Here is a 20980-nt window from a genome sequence, read left to right as displayed (position 1 = left end):
CTTTCGAGAAGTGTATTTTACTTATTCAGATTAGAATTAAAGTAATCAATGGATATTAAACCTCTAATGAACAGCTAATTTCATAGAGAAATGATTATTATTGGGTTGATGAAAGTGAAGGAGAAGATTTGACTGTTAACAATATATTATTTCTCCTTATGAAGTCCAGTAATTATAATATTAAATTTAGGCATATATGTAAACTTCAAGGAAGACTTACTGTTTAGATGTGGGTAATTCTGTGCTTGTTGCATTATTCTGCATTTAATATATTACATCAAAGCATAGCAACAAGCGTCAGTTTTTTTTTTATTTTTTCATAACTTTTTGGTTCTCTTTTTCAACCTTTTTTTTGAATGAAACATCAAAAACTGATTTTTTTTTTCAACGACGTTTTTAAATTATGTTTGACTATTCCACAATCAGAGTGATCAAGAAATGTGCTTTTATTTATTTGCTTTTTTTTTTTTTCCAAGAGTACATAACTTTTCTTATATTGAGTTTTAGGTGTCACGTCCCTGCCGACTACCTCCCGAGTATAATCAGATGCCAGATTTTGCGAGGGAAAAGTTGCGACATATCTGGTAAGCCTCGAAATACAACTTAAAATGTTTCTTCTTGTTTGTTAATGTGAAGTTTAGGAGTCATTACAAAAAATGCCAAGAATTCATTTTTACGACCATCATGAGAGTAGTCTCCAGACCAGTTTACTTTTGAGCCAGGAAATTATTTTTTCGGGAACCTTGAAATCTCTTTTAATGTCTTTTGACTATTTATGTTTGATGGAAAGATAATAATGCGGCTGCACAGGGAAAATTACAAATCCGGAGAAAGCTGCGTTGCGGAACAAATTGCTACTGATGTTATCCTTACAGTCGTTAATATTTTCCCTACGAAATATCGTCATGCAGGTTAATTTTAGTATTGGTAGTATCAATCAGCAGTGCAAACTTTTTAAAGAATCGTATTATGATTGAATTAAAGGCCTTCAATTCCCATTCTTCCACCTTTTCATTTTGTATGAAAAAGTGGTTTATATCCATCAAAATTTCAGCAAACGAAAAAAATTCAAGTATTACATAGTATGAAATTCAGAAGTATAACATCTGACAAAAGCTCAGTTTTCCATGGTAAAATCAAATTTTATATCGAATGATGTTTAACAGCACCCACATATCTAACTGCACGAAATTCTGCATCTTTTCAATAGCTGACCCTACTTACATCAAAGGCACATAAAAGCAGAAGTGAATTTCAAAAGGCGTATCATACCGAAGATTCGGTAACCTAAACCGATGATGATATCATCAATTCAAAAACCCCAATTGAAAGTGGATCCTCATTTTGTTTAAGATTACTGCTTTGTAAAAGCATTTCAGCATAGAAAATATGAAAAGAAACAAAATGTAATTATTTCAGTAAGTTCGGAAATATATAGCAGTCGTTATGGATATAATTCGGTTAGCGACCGCGTTTCTTCAACTCCAGAAAATGAAGCTGTTTATGATGAAGTGCCTGTAATGTTTCTTAATCTATAATGCTGATCGCTCACAGCAATCAATATAACAAGAAACTTTACAGATTTCGGAAACTTTTGAACTCCCGGAATTTCTAAAAGATGCAAATAAAGATATTATCAATAATTTTACGAAACTATGGAACGACCGAAACATTCCATCCGAAGGATTACGTGAAGAGATGGTAAGAATCCTGTCAAGTTACTGAAAAGTTATAAATGACCAAGCATATTACAGATTCAAAGTAAGCAGTGATTCCAAGAAAAAAGATGTGAATAATGCAAGTTATAATTTTCTACAAGCGTTTAAGGATATCATATTTCATTTCCCAGAATGCACAAATTAAAAGTCTGAAATCATTTCCGAGATCTTTTATATTTTCAGATTCATCTGCTCGCCGTATCATTATTAACTAGAAATCAGCTTACTGCTTACAACCAATATATGAGAGAACGCCGACGCTGCCAGCAACAGTTGCTACTGCATATGCGCCAAATATCGGATGAAGCACGAAAAGCGCTGAATATTCTCGCTTACGCAGAGCCTGATGAGTGGTTTGGGGTAGGTGAACCATTCAAAACATTACATTTGTTTTTTCTATAGGAATTTTTGCAAAAATGAATTTGAATTTATGTTTTAATTAATTTTTTCAATAATCAAAAGACAAACCTTTATAGTAATGAAATGAAAAAATAGTAGTGATCTTACTAATACTACAACACGAATTCGTTGTAGTGATCCTTCGAGATTTTCGAAAAGCTCATGTGTGAAAATTTATAGATTTCATTATGTACACGTTTTTATGGAACACATAGATTTAACGTTATACACAGAATAATATCTGGTCTGAGCAGTATTTTAAAAAAGACAAAATTAGCACTTTGGTTGCAGAATAATAAACTATTTTTCAGATTGTCAAAAATTTTCCACGTAATATTCGTCTTGAGTTGAAAGATTTTACCAGACGAAAGGGAGTGAAGTGTGTATGAAATGAATACAATATTTCCAATAATTTCAATAAAGCAACTGAAAAATGTTTGTAACTTACGTGCACGTACCTAAAACATCATCCCAATATAAGAAACATCACCAGACATATTTAATTGTTATTTTATTCAAATATTGCAAAATTTAAATGGTATGGTATGTGAGGAGAAAAAAGAAATTTGTAAAAGCTTCGGTTGATTAGGAAATATCTAGGACTGTTGCAGCTAACGTTGTTAAAAGTAAGCTGATGTTGAGATTTATATCAGATAGTCTCTTACATTTACTTCTAATTTCATAAAGTTAAGATTAAAAATAAATGAACCCTCATTGTGCAAGCTGTTGGTACTGTTATAAATTATATTAATTCCCTACGATTTTGCTTTTTTTAGGGATGACTGTTATGAAAAATTTTCAAACACCTTAAAAACACTTCTAATTTTCTGGTAGCTTTCATAATCTTGTCCATTAACTGAAGTGAAGGTTCATTTACATGTCATTTTTAAGCTTCAGGAAAATATTCGCAAATACGTCTTGTTATTCATCTTTTTCAAAAAATTTCATGATAACAAGGAGAGTTCTTGTTTCTGAAGAAAGCAGTTTCAAATCAAAATCTTTGTGCTAAAAAAATCCTCATAATACACTATTAAATAGTCAAAACGATTTTAAAATAACGCAGATTTTGTTGATATTTTCCTCTTTCTTTTTTTTTTTTAGATAGAGGATACTTTTTTTTTTTTTTTTTTTTAAAAAAAAAGGAGAAAGCAAACAATTCGAGCAGTCAAAAAATGATTTACTATTTGAATGAATTACATCTCTTGTCAATCTAATTACGATCTAACAATCAGAAAATTGTCAACTATATATGTGACAGTCAAAGTGGTGTAGCTGTGAACTTTGTTATAACAGAACGGATCTGCTTATACTGCTACTAGAAAGGAAAAACCAGTTCATCGTTCATGTCATTATCCTTTATTTTTATTATAAAATTTTGGTGCTGTAACACGACATCTTCCTCATCTTTAAATATCAATTCAATTCACTTTTTTTTGTTCCTAGTAGAGAACTACTTTGCACATGAAAATGTGCACTCATTTTCGTCGGAGAACATCGTTTCAGCAGAATGTACGTACCTCTGCAGTAACAGGAAGAAAAAAGTTAGTTAGATCGATGTATCATCATCATCATCATTATCCATTCAGTCCACAAATACACAACATATATCCCATTCATTCACATTATATTCTCGATCAGACCCGTTGAGCACAGAGATTTCGAACATTTAAACATTTGATCATTGGTTCACTTTTGATGATACATCTCATTTGGTTATGGACTAAATTTATCGCGTATCTTTCAAACAAGATTTCAAGTTAAAAAATTTTACATTTTAGAGTTGATGTTTTTATACGTTAGATTAAATGATAACATTCAATTTAACTGATAATCATTGATAAAGGAAATCTTTTTGAATGAGAACATGTAGCACGGGCTATATGTTGTCATTAAGAGCAGCTTTGAGCAACGCCAGTTAAAATCATGTGTTATTTCATTTTTTTTTTTTTATTTTAAAAAAAGAAAAATTCTCTTATTTGAATGTCGAAGTTGTCAAAAATTTACGTATTCCAGAATGAAATTCTCGAAATACTATCACAAGCAAAATTTTGTTTACACAGAGGCTCCTATTTGTTTATTTTTTTATAAGAAACTTATACGAGAGTGCAAGATAACTAACTGACTGTGAAATTACTTGTAATGCCAAGGCGAGATGTGCGAACTTACAAAATCGATAGTTGAAGAATTTTGTTTGAACCTAGCGGTGGTTTGCTGATGCTATTGAACTGCGCCTTTCACTCATTCCACTTATCTTTCCTCTCTTTCATCCCTCCTTCACTTCCCTACAAGAAATACGTAGTAATCCGACTGAAACACTTTCTATTCCATACGCCTAGGATGGAAGAGAATTCCGCACCACATCGTGTTAACAGTATCTTTGAATATGTTATCAGAACTTTGCCTGTTGTTTATTTCAAACATCAATTCTGTGATTTTTCAGTTTAATTATGATTTCAATTATCAATTCAGTTCAGACAAATGTATCAGATATGTCTAAGAGATGTATTGATGTTCATGCCATTATCCGAACTCCTACACAACATAGACACACCTGTTCCTCTCGCCTCCATTAATTTTCTCATAAATTATGGGCTATCCTCAATGTAATTATGATTGACCTTCCTTCTTTTGTCATTTTTCTCCATACTTTTAAAGTTGGTTATCTTTAGAGGAAATGATAGGAAGCACGGTTGACAAATTCTCGTTGCTTCAAATGCACTGTCTCTAGTGAAATATAAGATTGTTTGAGAAAATACTTTAAAAGTCCTACTTATTTGATGTCGAGCTTAGTTTTCCTTTTTTCCTTTTTCTTTTCGCAGAAATTAACAAAAAAAAAAAAATATTTCCGGAAACTTTCCATCAAATCGTTACCAAATATCTACTGAATGTCACTTAATTTTTAATAAATGTTGGAATTTTCCTTAACTGTTACAACAGTGTGCTACATTTAAAACTTCAATGAAAAAGTTCTTTAAAGAATTACTAGGTGAAAATTACTAGATGCCAAGACATTCATTCAAGCCTGAAATGAAATTCTGCCTTATGTGTTGACAATCTTTTCCATCGTCTTGTATATATCGTTTCATCAGTTATCAATCAATTACCACTAATTATAGTAACACATATTATTACAGCGTGTAGCATACAGTTCCGAGAAACACAAATCATTCTTGTATATATTTAGAAAGAGAAGTTGTTTGTTGAAGTTGGAATGATAAAACTGAATTGAATGCATAGATTTCCGGAACGCTCGGGTGATGAATCTCATGCCACATCTCTTCATCACTCAGTTGCTCAGTGTGCTTTCTCTTCAAACTGTTCACTACTTCAGTTTTTTACGACATAAAGCTGTCGTTTGACCCATCCTGTCCTTCACTACTATTCCCTCGATCTATGGTTCTCAGGATATCCGGAGATTCTTCCATAGCTCACTTTTGTCTTTCTGTATGTTTCCGTGGGCGTTTTTCAAACAGTGTACACATACACATACACATATATATATATATATATATATATATATATATGTATATATATATACACCCACACGCAGACGCACACACGTACACACACAAACAGACATGTTGTAATGCCTCCCGACTGAATGTAACTGCGTTGTCTCGCTGCTTAACACACACACACACATATATATCTGTAGAGTAGACATTTGGAAGGGCCTTTTCACTGCTTCCCTCTTCAATATGGACTTTTTGTCTGTGAGGAATTTTATGGATGGAACTGAGATAGTATGCGTGAAGTTCAGTAGCGAATTGCTATTTTTACACAGTTATCCATATCATTCATCTTCCTCTCTGCCACTTCAATCATTTCATCCGCTGACCCATTAGCCAACAAATTGTACTCCCAACTCCTCCTTTTCTAAGCTTAGATAAATGATAACAGCCCTTTAGTGATGTAGTAGTGTTCCTTCTTTTTCCCTGTGACCCGATTTACTCTGTTTGTCTCTTTAGGCCACTTGTTTTCATACCTTAAACACTTTCATTTCGTATATCATTCCACTTCAACGATCAACAGCAGTCAGTATATGCCATTGCTACGAAGCCATTGACAGTCCTACATAACACCTTGTTGTGTTTCTCGTCTGCAAGGCTTATTATGCAGTTTAGGCTGGATGTTTTCTTCCATTGTTCTCATAGCGCAACAATAATATCACATATATTGGCTGATATTAGTGTGTCTTTTTATCCGCTTATTATTTCATAAGACATCAAATTCATTATATTCCAAATCGGGTCTTGGTCATATTTCGGGAACTAGATGAATTTTCAACAAGTGATAGCAATGCGAATGAAGATTCCTTAATGACTGGGAAGCGTACTTCAACATACTCCAATAAACCAAAACCCTATTTTAAATATGGTGAGACTTTTTTAATTAGATTATCTTAGTAACATATCTATATTTTGCTTGACTGCTTCCTTGATAACACTGTTGTCGAAATTTCAGAGACAAATAGTCGACCCCATTAAGATGATTTACACTGCTAAGCGACATTCTTAAAGTTTTAGAAACCTCATGTACAATTTATGTACTGGTCAAATGAATGAATTGCGATAAACTGATTAGGAGAGGGAGAGAGGTGAAAAAACAATCATGGAGATACCCACTAACACCATTCTTATATGATGCAAAGATCTTGACATACCCCTGTAATCATCTGTAAATATCCCAAAAGATAATATATGGAAATTTTGAGTGGAAGTAGAATTTCTTACTGATCAATCGATATTAGGATTCCGTAAGCCTTGTTTTCAGTAAATATTTGGAATGCCAACGGTAGGTGTAAGAATGTTAACCAGTTTAAATGAAAGCAAGATCGGTGTTTTGTGCATATATCTGTAATTTCTGAGAAAAAGCAAGATAGCCACTTCCCAAAAACTATGAAAATCTCTCCTCACCCGTAAAAACACGTATATCTATGTAGGAAAATAAAGATGACAGATTGATTTGCTATTTTTTTACAATTACTATTAATTTTTTTAACTCTAAAATGTCTTTATCTATGATAAATGAAATTTTTAGAGGATTTTTTTTCCAGATCCATCGCGAGACATCATTAGAAAAAAAAAATCCTAGAACATGTTAAATTGGGCGGTAAATTAAGTGGAATCTATAAAGCACGAAAGAGGCGAGCTATTAATGATCGATTAGATAAGAAAAAGCGAGGTATGAAGAAGGAAATAATCAGTTATTAAATTCCAGAACGATCTATAACTAACTGGTGACATATCATGTTGTTCCTTAGGATTATTATTATTTAAGAACAAATCGTTCCTAGACTTAGCGTAGTTTTAATAACATGACAACAGTACACAAACTGTAAGACAACAATACCAATTTAATAGACAAACTATTATTTCGTTTTTCTCATTGCTTTGAACGTTTTGCCCATCTGCTGCCAAAGTATCGCAATATAAATCATTTGGTTCTTAAAAATGCATACTATTTTGGTGGTAGTATTTCTGGAATCTTTTGCTTTATTTTTTAGTCAAGAAAATCTGAATTTGCTGAAGAAATAAAAATAGAAATATAATTTAAAACCTTCTACAGTTTCCGGTACACATTATGTGCAACTCTTTGTAGGATTTATTTATTAGCAGTTGTTCTAAATTTCTGTAATGATGAGACATGCAAACTGATCGATCGCTCTGCTTTTATTCAGTTTGTCCGTATTTCTAATTCCACCAATACATGAAATTCAAATTATTCGCTGTCCACATCAAATGAATGTACTAGTCCAGGTAGAAATTCAGTATTTTATAATCGAAATCTAGACATGGACTTTAATAAGGTGTCGAGGCATTTTGATATTAACAGTAATAATACCCAGTGATAATAATATTACTAGAAGTAGGAATAATAATATTGTACATTTTTATGAATTATGCTATCATAGTGGAGTCAAAAACACATAGAATGTGTATTATGTTGCTCATCATCCTTTTCGATAGTTTTCTTTTGTTCACCTTTGTTATGAGATTTTATATGTTGTTTTCTAGAACTCTTTCATTTTTCGAGTTTTAATATCTTTGAAATCTCTTCTTTTTACTTTGTTTATTTTAGTGAAATATTTCAAATTTACTGATCCTAATAAAGTATATAAGTGACTGATAGTAGTGAAGTGAACTTTTGTTATACATAACTTTTCTGGGCAAGAGAGTTTTCGAGTTTAATAAGGCATTAAGGAAACTAATGTATGAAGACCTTTTTTACCATTGTGAAAACAATAAGTTAGTCTAGCTGTGAGCAGAGTGAATGGAAATGGTTCTGAATAATCGTGGATAATCGTGAAGAGGAAAAGACATAATGGTCCTCGCAGAGTCTTAACTAATTCTTAGTGATACTTGATTGATAATAGTAACTTATACTAGAGGAAGTAGTTAAGTATTGCGTAGTATCATATGACTAGAAATAGATTTACATCAGTTCCTGCAAGTATGCATAATGGTTGATGTCGAATTTTACCAAATGTGTATTGCTACTTTGTTATTATGTAAGAGGAAATTTCTGATCTTATATAGAAATAAAAATATTGAGAAAGAATGTAAAAAAACAAGAAGAATGTAAGGATATCCCATAAATTGCACCGAATTCACTCCACTCTTGAGAAATGTTATGATTTTGCTTAATTTTTACTGACCCTTTCATGTTATTCAATCAGGAAAGTATTGACTGTTGTTTCGTAAGAGGTTGGTGTCGTGAACAGTTGCCACTTGTCATTAGCTCGGTGTGCTTGAAGATTGAGATGAGAGGCGGAAGAAGAATAAAATAGCTCGACGGAGATGTTTAAATCATTTGTGTTTTCTTCCTTCGTTTCTTCCTCACTTTTTTCTTTTTCCTTTTTTTTTTCTGTTTTCTTTCCAGATATAAATGAGAGTTGTTCATTATTATGAATCTTAGCAAAAATGATTGTTGTAATGTTTAATATAAGTGTATTTCCAAGCAGCTTTTTCTAGTTTGATTTACCGCTTTTCATTTCTCCTCCCTTTTTGCCAAGTCATTCTTATTAATTACATTGATTGTTCTTGCAAATGTATTGCATTTCACTTTTACCATTATAAATTTTAGATCATTGCATAAATTGTATTAACTTAATGTTGTATTTTATCAAACATTCCAAAATTATTATCAAATTCTAATTATTATGATTATGATTAAAAGTACTAGTAGTAAGAAACTATGAAGTAATTAATGATTAATGATCAAAATATTTTCAAAACCGATTGAATAATTTAAATTATAGTTAGAACATTGGGCTTCGAAATAAAGTTGAAATACATTCTGAACTTTAACGCTTAATTTGGTATGTCTCCGGTACATGTTGCTTAAGTAACAGCTTCCTTTCAAAACGCGTATTTTATCAACTTAAAATGTACCATTAATACCATTATTGCTTTCATATATATATATATATATATTTACTGTTATTATTAATTCGTATCATGTGAAGTATCCAACAGGAATTCCGATTGCAGTCGTTATATCATTTTGTAAGCCTTTTTCATAAGATTTAACTTTTACAGCGGATTCGTTTGTCCAAATTTTCTTTTGGATCAGTATTTCATATTTGTTAACAGGCTTTCTGCGGGTGGTAAGTAATAAAGCTAACTATTAGAAAGATGCCGGAGGGTAAGGCACCTCATTTCCCGCAGCAGCCGGTAGCTCGACAAAACGATGATGGATCATTGGAACTGGAGTGTTTTTTAGAAGCTCAACCAGTTCCGGATATTAAGTGGTTCTACGACACAGTATGCTTTTCTTAAGAAATTTGATATTAGTAAATATTTTTTCATTTGATTCATAATCAAAATTGAATAGGAGGGAAGCTGTTCTACACTAAATTTTTATTTAGTTCACATGTAACATTTGTAAAAGTTGAATGAGTGATTGCATATTTTCTAGACTGAACTAAAACAAGACCAGCGGTTCAGTTTCCGACTGGATAACAAAGGAAACGATGCTTACTCCGCCATTTTACAAATCAAAGTAACATTTCAAACAATATATGAAAACAGAAATGTTAGAAGTAGCTCTAACTGATGACATTATTTGCTTTTAAAGCAGTGCTATTTTACTGTAAATATAATTATTATGGTCAACCTGTGAATGTCTCTTAGTTGCTTTTTTCAGGATCTTGCTGATAGTGATGCTGGAGCTTATCGATGTGCTATTGTAAATCCACATGGAAAAGGGAACGCCAATTTTAACCTTAAACTTACAGGTTTATTTTTGTCGTATATTTATCACATTTGAATTTGTAGTGTTTTATGTCAAAACTTTTGGAAGGTAAGAAATCATTTGCCTTCAATAATAAGTTGAGCATCGTTAAGCAAAGACGTCTATGGTCAACTTTCTTAAACTGCATCTAATATTTCAAATTTGTTCCATATTATTTCGCAAAAAACTCATCCAGGTCTGGAAAGCACTGTGAGTAAATATGAAAAGTAATTGATGGGAAATTTATATGTTAGCTTTCCTCAATGGACTTGAAAACCGAATTTTACTTTCCTTGTTTCCAAATTACAGGATTCAGCGCTCCAACGTTTGTCGAGAAACCACAAATATCATCTCGTGACGATGGGCAAGTAATGGTTATGGAATTCAGGGCGAAATCGATTCTTAAACCTACTTTCGTCTGGCAGAAGGTCCCCTGATTGGCACTCGTTATTTTTAGAAGGATAATAATATTTTTTGAAAAAAATCGATAAAACGGATAAATTTTGTTTGCTCTTAAGTTTTATAATTGTTTTTTAATTTAGAATCCTAGCTGATATTTATATTGAATTTTATGCTTTTTCTTTCAGGGTGAAGAAATCGTAGCTGAATCGGATCGAGTGAAAATTGTTCTACGAGAAGAAGCAAATCAAACATATTACGCTGCTCTGGAAATCAAAGTATCGATTTTACTTTCACTAAATTTACTGTTTTAAAAAATCTGGTATCACATTACTGAAAAATTATTTTACTGGAGTATTTCAGGAGCCGACAAAGGAAAAGGATGCGGGCCAATTTGTTTGCACAGCAAAGAACGAATCTGGGAAACTAACAGCCACTTTTACTGTTAAATTTGAAGGTTTTTTTGAACTTAAGTATTTTCTTTCCAATGTGTGAACTTGGAATTGATATATTGCTCAGATATTTTGATTGTCATATCTCTTCCTGTCTAAAAACAATTTCAGTGCCACAAGGAGCTCCGACCTTTACCCGTAAACCACAGATTTTGCAAAAAACTTCAGATTCTGGTGATCCAGCTATTGTTTTTGATATTGGATTTCAAGCTGATCAAAACCCAGAGGTAATGTTGTGTTTAACATTATAAGCTGAAAGAGTTAAATTAAAACGATTCACTATTTGTGTATCTAAAATTATTTTAATGCAGGTCATCTGGTTAAATCCAAAGGGCAAGAAAATGAAGGAATCAAGTCGTATAAAATTTGGATTAACACCTGACGGTGGTGCAAACACGTTCACTGCTCAGTTAGAACTGAAAGTATGGTCGTTGCCTATTATTTCATATATTATAATTCATAAAAGAATTTTGATATCTCAATTTAATTAAAATCTTTTTTCTAACTAAAAATATATGCTAGGTGGAACTTCTCTTAACGTCTGAGATTCAGATTTTCCTTCAACGTTCGAGGTTCAGATTTTAAAGCATTTTCAGAATTATAAGGCAAAGGATAGTGGTACATATACGTGCAATATTAAGAATGAAGCTGGTGAAGCAAACGTTGAATTGACATTGAACATCGAAGGTTTGTTCTTTGTATGAAATATCTGATACTATTTGATCTGTATTGCATGTTTTTTAACTTATAGAGACGGACTTTAGATTTTCATCGAATTTGGCATGAGTAGCATTCTTGTTTCTTTGTGAACTGCTGTTATTCTAACGGAATTTTTGGATTGTGACTGGACTGTTATTACAATTTCTAGTCCTTTTTTGAACCCCATATTCATATATTTTAACGCTTTTCTTAAAAGTCCTCTGATATTGTTTTGGATCCATAATGATTCACTGCATCATCACAAGCAAAAGAAGTTATAATTATCTTTTTTTGAATATGAAATGTTTGAAAGTCTGGACTGTGTAAAGAATTATGATAAGTTAGCTCATTATTACCGTTTATTATGACGAGAGGATGGATTATAGCCCTTTACATTGATTTCGGATAAAATTTTTAGTTCAGCTAATGCAAATGCAAATGACATAGTAACAAATTTTAGGATTATAACTGAGTTTGCTTTTTTTTTAGATAAAAAATTTCACTAACTGCTGGTATAGTTTATTCAGGTGATAACGATGAAAGCATGACAGATTGATATGCATTGAATTCTAATATGTAACCATGTGTTTTATCGTGTCTCAAATGCAGTATATCATATCAAATCCTGTTTGCCTGCTAACTTCTTCACGCATTATAACAATCAACAAGTTTGCCTTGTGTGTTTTTTCCTATTCAGAGTTCAACAGTTTGAAAACTGTAAGGTTGATGGTAGAAATACTTGCTCATCTAGAAATTGATTAATTGCTAACACTGAATTTTTCGAAATATCAGGTTGTAAAAAAAAATGAGATTCAGTGCCTTGGATGCTTTCTAAAAATATTTCTAACTGATTGCTCATTCTGGCGGTTTGTTACCAATTTTCTATTGAATTTTCGAGTTGTTTGAATTTCACAGTACCAACCTTTCAGATTGTTAGGAAACTAATTAAAAAGACGAGAAGGATTTCTTTTCTCTTTTTCCTGATGTTAACTAATTGAAATATGGCTATTTAGTATAAGCTTCCATTTATAGGACCGTTAGACGAAGGAGCAGATGATGCCAGCGAGGCGTGAAATGGACAAGTTCTGGATGGTCCACAACATGTTGGATCCTATGAACAGCAAAAAATCTGCCAAAGTATCGGAAGTTTCTTGAATGGATCTTTCTGTGTTAAATTTGCGTTATATTTCGTAAGGAGATGTTTCTGTTTATAAAATAAAGGTAATGTAATGGTGCCAGTATTTGTTGCTAACTCTTTTTCCACGCTCGATGGATATATCATTTCTTTGGATATCGAGCAACTAATCCTTGCCCACATGCATTGTCCTTTTCTATTACCAAATATTAATTGCTATTATTACTATTGTAATGTTTGCTTTTACATACCCAGATTTAATGCCGTATTCTGTCAAACATTTTTTGTAGTCAAATGTTTCGATTTAGTGAAGTGAATCCTATCTCGAAATCATTCGTAAGCAGTCTCAGTTCTGAGAATGCTTAATACAAAGGATGTTTGAGCAGTTACGCTTTTTCACCGGTTTTCAATTCTGAATTATGCTTTTTCATCTTCCGATTGTTTATTTTTCTAACTTACAAGAATCAAACTACCACCAGGATTTAGTAGTTATTGTTAAATGAAATGCCTTTTCAGAAATGTTTGAAGTACGTTTTATCTTTATCGCCCGCTTCCCAAAATTCTATTATTCAATCAGTTTCTTTCCTTACAGTATTCTGGTCTTGAGTAAAACAGTTCTGATGATGGCATATTTTAAATAGTATTCAATACGTCCGCTGCTTTTGCTCATATGTGCGTGATGAGAGAATAAAAATGTTGAGTTTCAAGGTTGATTTTCTTTTGCTTCCTATGTGTATGCTTCTTTGGGTTTGCATTAGATCGGATAATTCATTAAATGATCCGTACAAGTCTGTCTGCTATTGAAATTGTCACTGCTAAACGTTCTAGTGTCAACCATCACATTTTCGAATTTTTTTAGTCTGTATAGTTCTGCAATGAAAGTTCAAGTTAAAATTCACTGAGCAAATAATGTTACGAGGTGGGGTTTCAGACCAGTTATCCATATTGTGTGCTTTGTCTTAAAGCTATATGTAAATAATAGCTTTTAAAGAAATTCAAACAAAAGTGTAAAGCGATCTATGCCCTATGGGTTCTAGAAACACTCACTTCTTTATTTCTCCAAGTTAAAAGAGAAATATAATAAGCCGCTAGCCAATTTGTCGTTGAATAGATTCTTTCAACTATCATTGAAGTCCTTCACTACGAATTTGCACAGAAGCTCAAAATTTTTTCGCAAGCTGCAATTCCGACGTGATTCTTAATTAGTCAGTATTCTCTTTAGTAAAAATGGGGGAGAAATACAAAATGAAACTAATTTATTTGTAGGAAACATACAATTGCAATATCAGATGCCACATCGAACGCATACTCTCGACAATCCACTGATATTGGTACAGTGATCTAGGAAATTATCCTATTGGCAAAATTGGCTAACAAATTTAAAAAAATATAGTAAATGTTGTTGATTGTATTTTTCAATTGTTAACAATTAGAAGTTACTAAACATTAGTGTTGAAACTGCTACCAGACATACCATACCACCTGCTAATATTTTTTCTACATCATACACTTCTTTTGAGCATTTACGACATGTGACTGTTGCACTTGTAATAGCATTTCCGTCTTTTCTATTTGTAGTGTATAAGCTAAGAATTGAGTATGGCCGATTCTGTAATTTACTCATGTAAGAATGAACTAGTAATTTGTAGTAAAAAATATTGTTTCGCTTACACATATGAAGTGATATGACAAGAATGGGTATTGAAATTTAAACAAATTAATAAAATTAATTTTGTCTTGGATTCGATGATGGTAAATGTAGTAATAGTAGTAATGACTTATAGTTTTCCTTACTGAATGTTTTTTTCCATTAGCAGAACCTGGAATGCAGAATGCAGAATAGTGGTAATTAATGTAAGAGTTATTTAAGTGAAGGTGTATTTCTGTTTTTGAAATAAACTATAAATAATTCAATTGAGAGTATTGATCGTGCGAAGATTTCGAAATGAGAAAACAGTTCATAAAATCATTAAATATATTATTTACTGATGATATAATTATTAGCTAACTTCTGGAGCGTATTTAACTTTTATCGCAAAATGATTCGTCGATGAGTTTGATGTATCCCAATTTTTGGTTTCTCATTCCATCAGTGTAAGAAATTGTAGCTGTTACTATGGCCTCTACAGACAATATTTATTTCAGCAAATTGTTCATAAATTTATTTTAGTATTTTAACGCAAGAATCCATTCCTTTTCGATCAAACTTATGGAATTCGAATGTCCAAGACAAGAAGTAATACAACTTAAAATTACCACTGTCTAATTCACTTCGTTCATTTGAATTTGAATCTTTGCATTTACTACTGACTGCAAATCACACTCCGACACCTTTAGCCCCGAATAAATATTTGTAGTAGTGACTACAATACAGTTATAAATTAATTGCCTTACAAAATACTTGCTGTTATCTAACAGTCAAAAGTATACCTCGTTTATAGAAGAAATGAAAGTTGTTAGTTAACCTGCTCCTTGTGATCGTTATAAGATCGGTTATCCATGAACTTTCCACATTCTGCATTTGCTACAAAAAAAAAAAAAAAAAAAACAAAAACTGAAATTTTCAGTAAGTTTCAAGAACTAAAGTGATAAAAAAAATTAGAGAAATACTTACCACAATGAAAACAGTGTGTGTGTGCCACGATCATCCGGCAACTTGCACCAACTCCGAAAAATACACCGGAGGATACATTTTCCACAGCAGTGCTTCCTCATTGCTATTCAAATAGGCATTGATAAAAGAAATTCAAACTGTAACTTAATTTGCAATTTTGTTAAACAATAAGGAATAACTCACTACATAAAACTGACCTTAAAAAAACGTTGAGAAAATTATAAAAGCAAGGAGTACAGCAAAAATTCTGGTTGGAAATGAATTCCGAATTTTATCGAGTTTAGTCCGTTTGCAACAATTAATCTCTTAGTTTGCTAATGGATTCAGAAGTCCAAGATATTCTTCGTTTTCTTCTTATATCATTAGCTAAATGACTGGTTGCGAAATGCGTCAAAAGCGCTGTGCTCAACTTCATATATTAATCACCTGACTCTTCAAGAATGAAAATTTCTTTTTCTATTATTAATAGGAAAAACTTTTACTGAAAGAGTAGAAATTAGAATATATATTTATACAAGTACTTCATTGCAAAATACGAACGAATTCACATTCCAATGATCAGAGGCATACAATTTTAGGCTTTCTTCTTAAATCCTCGCAATAATTCTTGATGCAATATAATTTAAGTTTTAAAATTCGAAATTAAACCAAGAAGTATTGTACAGGTCCAAGATTTATTCACTATAGTCGATTTTATTAAAAACAGAGAATTTCTAAAAATGAGGTAATTTTTTGTAATTAGAATTTGGAAATTCAGATCAAAATTCTTTATTAACTTTATAGTGATAAATAGTCACATTCAAAAACTGTCAAATGAAAGGGATTATAGCAGAGCAATGATTTTACAAGAAGCCCAAGCATAATCGCTGCTGCTGCTATCACAACTCATTCGAAATCGTTCATTGACCAGCTCCAGTAGATAAAATTCTTGATGACAAAGTTCTTGTCTTCATTTTTAGTTTCTAATAAAGTTTTATGTTATAAATTCACTAACAGCAATAATCTGAGATATATTTAATTGAAAATAAGAACATTTCAGTGGAATATGTGATATGGATAGTTAATCAATAAGCAGAAAGATATTTAACAAATAACCATTTGATAAAATAATAACTATTAGTCAATTACGTAAAACTCTTGATTTTTTTTCGTTGAACAGATTTTTCTTTACTAATATCAGGAATAAAAGAATAAATAAGGAAATATCAGAAATAAAATTACGGATTGATAAAATAATTGCTGAAACATGCCACTAATATGAAATAGAAAAGGGTTTTACAAAAAGTACTACAGTTGTTCATTATTTATGAACTCCAATAAGTTTATAAGAACATTTCCAAAAATGTTTTGAAAATTTTGAAATTTAATATTAAGTCATACTGGCACAATTTTTTACTCTTAATAATTACTAAAAAAAATAAAAGGATTATTTAATTGCAGAATATTGTACATCTTGTGATTGCTCAATCATTTTTCCTGTCCAATTACATAAAATTTCATGAAATTCGAGGTACACTGTTTATTGATTTTGATAGACTTTATTTAATAACATGTCAATTAGATAACTTTATCGCAATGTACAAAACAGTCATCTTTTTAACTTACTTAAAAGCGAAACATTTCTTAAAAATAAATTATATTAAAAAATGTATAAACAAATTTACAAACAATCTTCAAATATATTCACCCTCAAATACTACTCCTAATTGGGAATATTCTGAAAAAGATTGAAAGTACAGTGAGCATATTGCTAGAAGTTGAAATGAATGAAAGATAGATGTTTCAAATGAAAAATAAAATGAAGCAACAAAAGCAAGTAAAATGAGAAGAATCATAAAGAAGAGGAAACTGACAAGAAATAATAAGAAATACAAAAAAGAATGACAAAACTGGTTGAGTAATCATAAAGAGAAGCCATCTTGTCATTTTAGTGAACATAGTGGAACTACTCGATGTCAGTTTCTCAAATATTATGAATTAAGCTCGTGAATAGGAATAAATGAATAGGAACACACCATTACAAAAGGAACACTTGTAATCAAGCTTAAATGACTGAATCTTAAATTTAATTAATACGACAGCAAACAATGTTCTTCCAGATTTTTAAATTTATTTGGTAATCAGTTGAGAATTTAAAGTTTGTTTTCACTAGAGTTATCTAACACTAGCTTAACACTTCAATATCATTCTGTATTCAAATTCTGTCAACACTGGTTCAATAATTTCAAACCTACATTCTTTGAAACATTTCAAATATTTGAATCAAATTTTAACTGTTCTAAAATTTTGTGAAAGATGGCAGTTTTATCCTATTTCGATTTTTCATTCTTTTCTACTTCACATCATTATCAAGGACTTAATTTATAACTTTGAAATTTGATTAGTGCTGATTATTGGTAAACTTCAACAGTAAGTCGATTAGTATGTCTCATTTGGTTTACGCCACCAGTTGCTTCTTATTTTTTTTTATAGATAATTGTTTTCTTTCCAACTCATAGTAAATAAACAATTTAGGATCATCTATATTTCTTTTTCTTTTTTTCAATATTTATTGTTATCAAGATTTGACAAATATTTTTTTGATCGTGTAAATAGTTGTTTTGTAGACAGTAAAGGTCTCTGAACAAATGTTGTTGTAGACAACGTTTAACATGAGTTAAATGATATATATTGTTATTTCCCGAATTCATTAGACTATACGCAAAGATGAGAAATCTGAAGAAAAAAAAAGCTGTATTTGTACTGACTGGCAAAAAAAACTATATATATCTGCCATAACATTAAACTCGATTTTGATCCTGTAAATTAGTTCTTTTGGAAATATGTGATGATGACGAAAACATGAATTGTTTAGCCTTATGATAACTAATAAGGTGAATAATAAATTAAAACAATACTCATTGGACAGTTAAATTGGAAAATACTGAGACAAGTTCTGTTTAAATCCCTTCAATCCCTTCAATGCTTTTAGAAACTTTGTACATACAATCTGTTCCACATGCTGAAATCACAGATCGAAATTTTGTTTTGTTGTAAGTTTTCCAGTAACTTAAACAAAATACCTTTTCATGAAAATTTATTACATAAAAAAAGATTGCTTCATTTCAAAGAAAAGCAAGTTCGTTTATTGTCTCTTGAATGATTTGCAATGATTATATTAAAATGTTATATGAGAACAAATCCACTGTTCTCTACAAAATAATAATATCATTTTCACTACTTCACTTTTTTTAAAAATATATATGTGCTTCATAATAAAAAATAGTGCAAATTGAGCATTACATTATTAATATTAGGGATAGCATCATTTATGAAAACATCGAATTCCAATAAATTGCTGGCCGGTCCTGAAGCATTCATTGTCTATATTTTTGGCTAAGTTCTTAGGCGTCCTGCACATTACGCTACTCTTTTTATTTGCTCTTCATATATCAGCAAATTTGTTCTCAACTTCGCCAAAAATTGAATTGTATTTTATTTTAGATTGATTAAAAGGTTGAAAGAATTTTCAAATTTTCAGTTTTTATGCTAACGTATTAAATTTCATCCTCGGTTCGATTAACTCGATTTAGATTTGTTGAAATTAAAAGGTTATAAAATTATTATCATTCACTACTACCTCGTTTTTCTAAACTTTGTCAAAGGTTATATTTCAGATTCTATTTTATGTCAGATATACTCTCAAATGCTATTCAGTTTCAATTATTATGCATTTTTTCATTTGGTTTCTCTGCCTCTTTACTGTTATCGTTTTTTCGTCAAAGATTCTATTGGATAGAAAGAAATTATAAACTGAATTACAAAAACAACCACTTTTTGAATGCCGTAGCTGCATTTCATTAAAAATTCTCATATTTTTTCGGTGCTATTACGTTTCTAAAAAGTTCAAAATTCAGCCAAATGTATGTGATATCTTCTGATATTACTATTAGCTAACTGAAAAATTGTTTAGTTTGAAAACTCAACGAGTGGTACCACAATTTCAAATCACTTATTTTAATCCAATCAGTTGAGCAAATTTACTGACTTGACAGCAACAGTAACGCATTTTTACATGTCACTTTACACTTAAGCATGACTTATGCCACATGTAATTATACATGCGTCTACGAGAGTTACATAGAGTTATTGAAGAATACTGGCACGTGATGAGGTTGAAGTTGTGCAACAGAACAGGCTCCCATTCACTATAAGCGAATTCTGGATAAACTAGACATGTTCAAATTATAACTGTTTTAGTATCGTCTCACTTCTTCAAATTGTTTTATCATTTCTCGTTTTTTGTGAATTTCGTTGATAACCAAAACAAAGTTTTAGGATTGATCAGAGCTTCAAAAAAGTTATGATCTTTATAACTGCTATCAAATTCGTTAATCTTATGGTAATGGAAATTTAATAATAAATAAAGTCCTAAGATTTATATATTAAATCTTTTTATATTTATTTTCATTGATTATTATTATTATTATTATTATTATTATTATTATTATGTTGATCAAAGTAAGATTTTTTACTATATTAAGGAAATTTGCATCAGACCTATATGATCAAACCAAATTTTCTCAACTCATTAGTTTAACAAAGCAGATATATGAGACTGTAAATGAAGTCATACTGTTGCTTTTGGAACGACGGTCAAATAAACATTAATTACCTGTTTTATTTTGCTTTCATCTTCATTTCTATTTGAATCCTTCTAGTTCACTTTTTGAATACTTGAGGAACTGATCAAGTTTTAATCTTTCAAAGCCTAAAATTTAATTAAATCCATTGATTTACAAAAAAAAAAAAGAACAAAGAAATACCATCGAGGACTAGCATTTTGTTATTTTTGCATTGATCATTATCTTAATCAAAATGAAACTATATGTATAATTTTATGCATCCACGAAAACAGCGATGACGAGATATGTAAAACATAGCATCTCTTGAAATAGCATAGTTTCATTTACATCTATGACTGACACCTGTTATCAATTCAATGAAGTTTTTTAGCATTGCACTAGATAGAAGAATTTCAAATTTCTCCGTGTATCTTCTTATTTTACAATGTGATACTACTACTACTGCATTATGTGCACAAAAGACATGCTCATTTGCGTGTATTGTATCTCAAAAACTTCACTTCGGATAATTAATTTACTTGCAAATCTTTGTGTTTAGGTAGGCAAATTACTACGGTTTTCTCTTTTTTTTTTTTTTTTTTTTTTTTTTTTTTTTTTTTTACATTTATGAGACTTATTGCTATTATGCTTTATTGAAATAATCATACTTTTCTGGTTGAATGACAATAATAGTTAAAAGAAATAAGTAGAAAATCGTTAAATGA

The 20980-nt window shown here is 30.9% G+C and overlaps 2 protein-coding genes across 3 annotated transcripts; both read left to right on the top strand.

The window, feature by feature from the left end:
- Window positions 1-227: 227 nt before the first annotated feature.
- Bma-jud-4 (Uncharacterized protein) lies at window positions 228-2506 on the top strand (the record flags this gene model as incomplete). Of its 2 annotated transcripts, none has more annotated exons than XM_043073536.1 (7): window positions 228-296; window positions 508-584; window positions 811-911; window positions 1420-1511; window positions 1582-1701; window positions 1902-2078; window positions 2429-2506. In XM_043073536.1, 7 exons carry the CDS (start codon window positions 228-230, stop codon window positions 2504-2506), a joined length of 714 nt encoding a protein of 237 aa, XP_042929470.1. The 2 variants fall into 2 exon arrangements, with proteins under 2 accessions (XP_042929470.1, XP_001899520.2); XM_001899485.2 differs by having other exon boundaries at window positions 1420-1517.
- Window positions 2507-9754: 7248 nt separating this feature from the next.
- On the top strand, window positions 9755-12975 carry Bma-dim-1 (Uncharacterized protein; the record flags this gene model as incomplete). The annotated part of the gene is made up of 10 exons (XM_001899486.2): window positions 9755-9883; window positions 10038-10121; window positions 10266-10356; window positions 10662-10780; window positions 10940-11029; window positions 11115-11208; window positions 11315-11430; window positions 11515-11625; window positions 11800-11890; window positions 12935-12975. 10 exons carry the CDS (start codon window positions 9755-9757, stop codon window positions 12973-12975), a joined length of 966 nt encoding a protein of 321 aa, XP_001899521.1.
- Window positions 12976-20980: the final 8005 nt, after the last annotated feature.

This window comes from Brugia malayi (assembly GCF_000002995.4).
Source record: "Brugia malayi strain FR3 genome assembly, contig: Bm_v4_ChrX_scaffold_001, whole genome shotgun sequence".
Classification (NCBI taxonomy): Eukaryota; Metazoa; Nematoda; class Chromadorea; order Rhabditida; family Onchocercidae; genus Brugia; species Brugia malayi.
The sequence above is the reverse complement of the archived record's forward strand: the minus strand, read 5'-3'. Positions and strand labels throughout refer to the sequence as shown.